The sequence below is a fragment of the Rhincodon typus genome, chromosome 43 (assembly GCF_021869965.1).
Source record: "Rhincodon typus isolate 14 chromosome 43, sRhiTyp1.1, whole genome shotgun sequence".
Taxonomy (NCBI): domain Eukaryota; kingdom Metazoa; phylum Chordata; class Chondrichthyes; order Orectolobiformes; family Rhincodontidae; genus Rhincodon; species Rhincodon typus.
The window spans coordinates 10,849,942-10,857,062 of record NC_063374.1 but is presented as its reverse complement, the minus strand read 5'-3'; the positions used below and the strand labels follow the sequence as shown (position 1 = coordinate 10,857,062).

General features: G+C 45.0%; 1 protein-coding gene across 1 annotated transcript in view; it reads right to left on the bottom strand.

Moving 5' to 3' along the window:
• Window positions 1-7,121, bottom strand: part of LOC109923316 (transcriptional-regulating factor 1-like) — a 71,950-nt gene that overhangs the window by 5,666 nt on the left and 59,163 nt on the right. Inside the window, 4 exon segments of the mRNA XM_048619652.1 lie at window positions 236-324; window positions 2,856-2,931; window positions 4,992-5,190; window positions 5,944-5,973. Of these exon segments, the coding sequence (XP_048475609.1) occupies window positions 236-324; window positions 2,856-2,931; window positions 4,992-5,190; window positions 5,944-5,973 (394 nt within the window).

Below are 7,121 nucleotides of genomic sequence, written 5' to 3'. Positions count from 1 at the left end.
CCCTCCAACAGTGCAGATCTCCTTCAGCACTGACCCTCCAACAGTGCAGATCTCCCTCAGCATTGACCCTCTGACAGTGCGGCGCTTCCTCAGCACTGACCCTCCAACAGTGCGGCACTCTGGCAATGTTAGCAGTCTGTGATTTTGTGTAAGGTCTCTGGAAGCAGCAAATTAGAATCTTGCATTTAATTGGGATTTGGACAGCACCCTGCCCTCTGAAATCTTTATCACGTACCATCTTCTGAACCATGTGGAAGTCTTTCCTGTGCACTCCGAAAGCTTTATTAAACACTCTGCGTTCGCTAGGAGTCCAGTTACTGCTCCCTGGCAGAAAAAGAACAAACAATTCGAAATGATGAATATGCTGAGAACTTGCTCACCTGGAACGAAGCCATTCTAGGGTCAGGGCTGTTACTGCGCTAAAACACTACAACAGCAGGAAGCAGGTGCACCCCTGAACTTCCTGAACACACTCAGCTCGTGGTCTAAATTACTCCTCCTGTCTCTGAATTAGAACAGCATATTGTCAAATCCGACAACAGAGACCCAAACAGGGCAAAAAACAATCTGTCTTTCTCTGGTGCCTTTAACAACCTCAGGAACCCTCTCCACGCTCCACGCCCGCACCCAAATCACATGTGGAGATATGGAGACCATGAAAAGTAAGAATGCACACAACGAGGTGCCATGAGCAAGAAAATGAAGAGGCCCGATAATCTATTTTAGTGTTTTCAATTGGGACAGGGGGAAAGCACCCTTGCTGTTATTATCATCGTGATTATTATCATAATTTACATCCGTTCTCGATTTAACATCTCACTGAAAGACAACGCACCCAACAGTGTGGTGCTTCCTCACCACTGACCCTCCAACAGTGCAGCACCCCCTAGGCACTAACCCTCCAACAGTGTCATACTCCTTCATCACTGCCCCTCTGACAGTGTCGCTGCCCCTCAGTACTGATCCTCTGACAGTGTGGCACTTCCTCAGTATTGACCCTCTGACAGTGTGGCACTCCCTCAGTACAGCCCCTCTGACTTTTGGTCCTTATTTTCAAATCCCTCCATATCTTTGCTTCTTATGTGTTTAAACTCATCCAGCTCTGCAACCCTCAGATTTCAGTGTTTCGCTAATTCTGGCCTTTTCTGTAAGCTTAATTTATTTCACAGCACCAAAGGCAGTCCTGTCTCTAGCAACCTAAACTTAAGTTCTGGACCATCAATTAAACACCCCTGCCCTGCCGTCTCCTTGATGAAGGATATAGAACCTGCCCCTTTGACCTAATATTATGTAAGTTTTGTCAAATTTTGTCTTTTTTGTTCATTCGTGGGATGCGAGTGTTGCTGGCTGCGCCCAGAATTTGTCACCTATCCCTGGTTGCATTGGAGAAGGTGGTGATGAGCTGCTTTCTTGAACTGCTACAGTCCATGGGATGGAGTTCTAGGGTTTTGACCCAGGGACAGTGAAGCAATGGGGTAAATTTCCAAGTCAGGACGGTGAGTGGCTTGTTGAGGTTTTACAACTCTTGTCCATCTGGAAGGTTTGGACCTCTAGTGGGTTTGGAAGGTGCTGTCTGAGGACCCTAGGTGAATTTCTGCAGTGCACCTTGCAGGTGGAACATACTGCTATCGCTGTGCATTGGTGGTGGAGGCAGTGAGTGTTTATGTGGAGCCACTCAATGGGGCTGTTTTGTCCTGGATGGTGTCAAGCTTCTTGAATGTTGTTGGAGCTGAACTTGTCCAGGCAAGTGAGGAGTATTCCATCACACTCCTGACTTGTGCCTTGTAGATGGTGGGACAGGTTTTGGGAATTCAAGAGGCGGGTTACTCACTGCAGGATTCCCAGCTTCTGACCTACTTTTGTTGTCACTATTTATGTGGCCAATCCAGTTCAATTTCTGGTCAATGGTAACCCCCAGGTTGTGGGGGATTCAGTGATAGTAATGCCATTGAATGTCAAGGGGCAGTGGTTAGATTCTCCATTGTTGAAAATGGTCATTCTTGGCACTTGTGTGACACAAATGTCACTTTCCACTTGTCATCCCAAACCTGGATATTGTCCAGGTCTTAGACAACAAGGTGCAGGGCTGGATGAACACAGCAGGCCAAGCAGCATCATAGGAGCAGAGAGGCTGACGTTTCGGGCCTAGACCCTTCATCAGAAAAGGGGGAGGGGAACGGGGTTTTGAAATAAATAAGGAGAGAGTGGGAGGCGGATAGAAGAGGGATAGAGGAGAGGATAGGTGGAGAGGAGAGAGATCCCTTGAGGTTTGTCCGGAGGGAGGAGGGTAACTTCTTCAGGTTAGGCATCCTTAGAAGAGGCTTCGCAGTGGGGTTAAAATTGAATCAGAGGTAGTAGGAACTGCAGATGCTGGAGAATCCGCAGTTCCTACTATCTCTCATTGTCCAGGTCTTGCTGCTTTTAGACATGGGCTGTTTCAGTATCTGAGGATTTGTAAATGATGCTGAACATTGTGCAATCATCAGTGAATGTCCCCACTTCTGACCTTATGATGGAGGGAAGGTCATTGATGAAGCAGCTGAAGATGGTTGGATCTAGGACACCCCCCTGAGAAACTCCTGTCTTGGAGCTGAGATGACTGACCTCCAACAACCACAACCACCTTCCATAATGCCGGGTATGAGTCTGACCAGTGTACAGCTCCGTCCCTGATTCTCATTGACTCCTGTTTTGCACACTGTGTTAAGTGTGAAGCTTCATGGGACATTTATCTACTTTGTAGACCCTGTATAAATGAAGTTGTTTTTCGATTCTTGTGCAGGAGTAGCTGTGTAATACCAATTTTGAATGCTAGTTACTGATAAAAATTCAGCCATGTTTCTCTGATACCGTACCTGTGTAATGGTAATTAGCCAGTGGATGGGATGGTGGACGGGCCCCATTGTTCAGTAGCAGCATCTCCAACGTAGCCTTTGATCACAAAAAAAAATGGACAAGTTGAGAATGGTGTTTTTTTTTTTAATGCTGCTAGTTTCCAAAGGCCATTTTTGAGTATATAACTGACATAATGGCCTTTGCTGGTCTCCAGCTCTTTACAGGCCATAGCAATGATTTGGATGAAGGCATTAAATGTACAGTAGCTAATTTTGCCACTGACATCAAGCTAGGTTAGAAAGTAGGTTCAAGAGGCGGTAAAGTGTCCTCAAAGAGATCTAACTTAGCAGATGGAGTATAACTTGGGTAGATGTGAACTTGTCCATTTTGGTGGGAAGAATAGAAAAGCAGTCTACTATTTAAAGAGAGAGAAAGATTGAAGAATCTGGTGGTCCTGAGGAACCTGGTTGTCCATGTCATCATGAGAGGTTAGTATGCAGGTTCAGCAAGTGATTAGAAAGGTAAATGAAGAGCTGGTGTTTATTGCAAGGGGAATGAAATATAAAAGTAAGGAAGCTTTACAGGGTCCTGATGAGACCTTACCTTGAGTACTGAGCACAATTCCGGTCTCCTTATTTCAAAAGGATACAATTGGGACTGAAGCTGTTCAGAGAATGTTCATTCGACTAAATTCCTAGGATGATTAGCTTATCTAATGAGGAAAGTTTGTACTAAGTCTCTATCCATTGAAATTTAGGAGAAAGTTGAGGGAGGGGCTTTGCGGATAATCTTATCAAAACATGTGCGTTCTTGAGGAGGCTTGATGGGAGTTTGGATATGAGAAGGTGTTTTCTCTTGCGGGAGAGATTTTGAGAATTTAAGAATAAGGAGTCTCCCTTTTAGGCTGTAGACGACGAGAATTATTTTTTGAAAGATCAATAGAGGATGGGATTATCTTTGTCAGAAGGTGGTGGATGTTTTGTCATTAAAACTGAATTTATTCAAGGTTGCGCTAGTTAGATTTTTATTAAACAAGGAAGTCAGGTTACTGGGTGAACAGCAAATTGAAGTTCGGCCACAATCAGGTCACCTATGAGCTGATCAAACTATTTTTTAATCATTTGTGGGATGTGGGTGTCCCTGGCTGGCCAGCATTTATTGCCCATCCCTAGTTGCCCTTGAGAAGGTGGTGGTGAGTTGTCTTCCTGAAGCGCTGCAGTCCACCTGCTGTGAGTTGACCCACAATGCCATTCAAGAGGGAATTCTGGGATTTTGACCAAACGACAATGAAGGAATGGTGATATATTTCCAAGTCAGGATGGGGAGTGGCCTGGAGGGGAACTTGAAGGTGGTGGCAGTCCCATGCATTTGCAGCCCTTGTCCTTCTAGATGGAAGTGTTGTGGGTTTGGAAGGTGCTGCCTGAGGATCTTTGGTGAATTTTGGCAGTGGCAATGCGTCTTGTAGATGGTACACACTGCTGCTACTGAGCATCGGTGGGCGGGGAGTGGGATGTTTGTGGATGTGGTGCCAATCAAGCGGATGCTGCTTTGTCCTGGATGGTGTCGAGCTTCTCGAGTGTTGTTGGGGCTGCACCCATCCAGGCAAGTGGGGAGTATTCCCTCACACTCCTGACTTGTGCCTTGTAGATGGTGGGAGTCAGGAGGTGAGTTACTTGCCACAGTATTCCCAGCCTCGGACCATTCCAATGAAAAGTGGATCAGGCTCAAATTGCTGATTCACTTCATGGCTCCTAAATCCAATGTCCCCAAAAGCATGAGAATTATGCTAAACCTTTATGAATCTCTGGATTAAGCCCCATCTGGCAATGGGAGTGTCCCTGCCTCTGGGCTAGAAGGCTTGGGTTACATTTCTCAATAACAGGTTGGTGAAAATTATATAAAGCCAGTCAGCATTTTGAGCCTGTAGATATGGTTTATTTGGTATCAAAACTTTACCTAGCCACATTCACTGTGTAGGCCTTAATCATCCAACCTGGACTTGGACTCAACAAAGATTTCATACTCCTAGTGTCAGAGAATGTTGGCAACCACAGAGTCCAAGGTCACCTGCTCACATGCTACACTTACTGCACAGAATATCATAAATTACTGCATGCCAGAATAATTTCCAGGAAAAGTAAGGTGCGTATATTTACCATGATGTCTCCATTTAACTCGGAGAGACAGTGTAGGGTGAATTCCCGATTGAGTCCTCCACCAGGCAGCACACTGGAACAGGCCATGTTCAACATATCCTCCACTGAAAGCACAGAGCAAACCATTGGAAAGGATTCACAAAATGGTTTCCATTAAAGAAAATGAGATCAACTCTTGGTTCATGTAAAACAGAAATTGCTGAAGAAACTCAGCAGGTTTGCAGCATCTGTGTAGAGAACGCAGAATTAATGTTTTGAGCCCAGTGACCCTTCTTCAGAATGGCCTGAGGAGGTTCAGGAGAAGGGTCACTGGACTCGGAACATTAACTCTGCTCTCTCTCTGCAGGGGCTGCCAGATCTACTGAGTTTCTCCAGTGATTTCTGTTTTTGTTTCAGATTTCCCAGCATCCGCAGTTCTTTGATTTATCTTGATTCATCAAGCCTCTTTGTTTTCCAGAAACGCTTCACTCTTACAACGGCTCTTGACATTACCAGCCCTACTGAACATTTCCTGTCTTTATTTCACCAGCTGTAGTGTTTTACTTTTACATTTTTAAGTGCTTTTCATGACCTTGGACGTTCCAAAAATTCACAAGCAGTGAAGTACTTATGAAGTGTACTCATGATTATAATACAGGAAACCTAGCAGTCTACACACTGGAAACTCGCAAGAAACAACCTGATATAAAAAGCATGCTGGAGAATTTGTGGGGCAAGGAACAGAGTTAATGTTTTGAGTCCAAAATAACTGTTCTTCAGAACTGAAGGGGCTGGAAAAGTGATAGATTTTATGCTGTGGAAAAAGTGGAGAGATTTCATGGATGTTACCAGACTTGCTGAGTTTCCCCAGCAAGAACCTTACTTCATTTTAGATCTCCAGCATCCGTAATTTCCTTTTTATTTTAGCAGCAATTTGATGATGGTCAGATAACTTTTTTACACATTCAAGCACGGGATGTTGGCTGGACCAACGTTTATTGCCCTACCCTAATTACATCTTGAAAAGATGGCAGTGAACTGCCTTCTTGAACAACTGCAGTCTATGAGCTGTAGGTGGACCCACAATGCCGTTAGGAAGGGAATTCCAGGATTTTGATCCAGTGACAGTGAAGGAATGGCGATATATTTCCAAGTGAGGATGGTGAGTGACTTGGCGTTGACGCTGTTCCCATGTATCTGCTGCCCTCGACCTCTAGGTGGTAAAGAATGTAGGTTTGAAGGAGTGTTCAACAGCTCTTGTTGAGTTGCTGCAGTGCATCTTTTAGTTAGTCCGCACTGCCGCTACTGTGCATCAGTGGTGGAGAGAGTGAGAGTAAGGTGGTGGATGGGGTGCTGGTCAAGCAGGCTGCTTTGTCCTGGATGGTGTTGAGCTTCCTGAATATTGCTGCAGATGCACTTATCCACAGGCAAGCGAAGAGTACTGCATCGTACTCCTGACTTGTGCCTTGTAGACAGGATCTGGGGAGTTAGGATGTGGTTACTCACCATCGAATTTTCAGTCTCTGACCTGCTTTTGTAGATGCAGAATTTGTATGGTTGGTCCAGTTCAGCTCAGATAATCTGATCCATGCTGTTTGAGGGATGCATATTGAACCCAGGAAAGCAGGGAATATACTTGCAACAGTGTCATTGGGTACTTTCATGTCCGCCTAAGAGGCCCTCAGTTTAAAGTCTGACATAGTTACTTAGGAGGCTGTCTTGATTCTTGCGCTCTAATCCGCGGAGTAGGGTTAAAATGTATGACCTGCTGACTCTGAGCTGCGGGAGAGATCTACTGAACCACAGCTGAAAGTGAAAGCAGAATGACCTTATTCCTGTGGTTTTTCTGTTTTATTCTGCCTGCAGTTTTACATAAGCATTAGTCAATGTTCAGTACAAATCACTTAACGGGGAATAAGGGAGTTTCAGTATGCAAAAAGATAATAAGCCATCAGTTAGGTGTTCCTTTTACATCTGTTTGTTGTTGCGTTCAGTTCACCTGAAAGGAAAACACCTTTGACCCCAAGTCCATCAGGAAGTGTAAAGAGATAGTAGGAACTGCAGATGCTGGAGAATCTGAGATAACAAGGTGTAGAGCTGGATGAACACAGCAGGCCAAGCAGCATCAGAGGAGCAGGAAGGCTTCCTGCT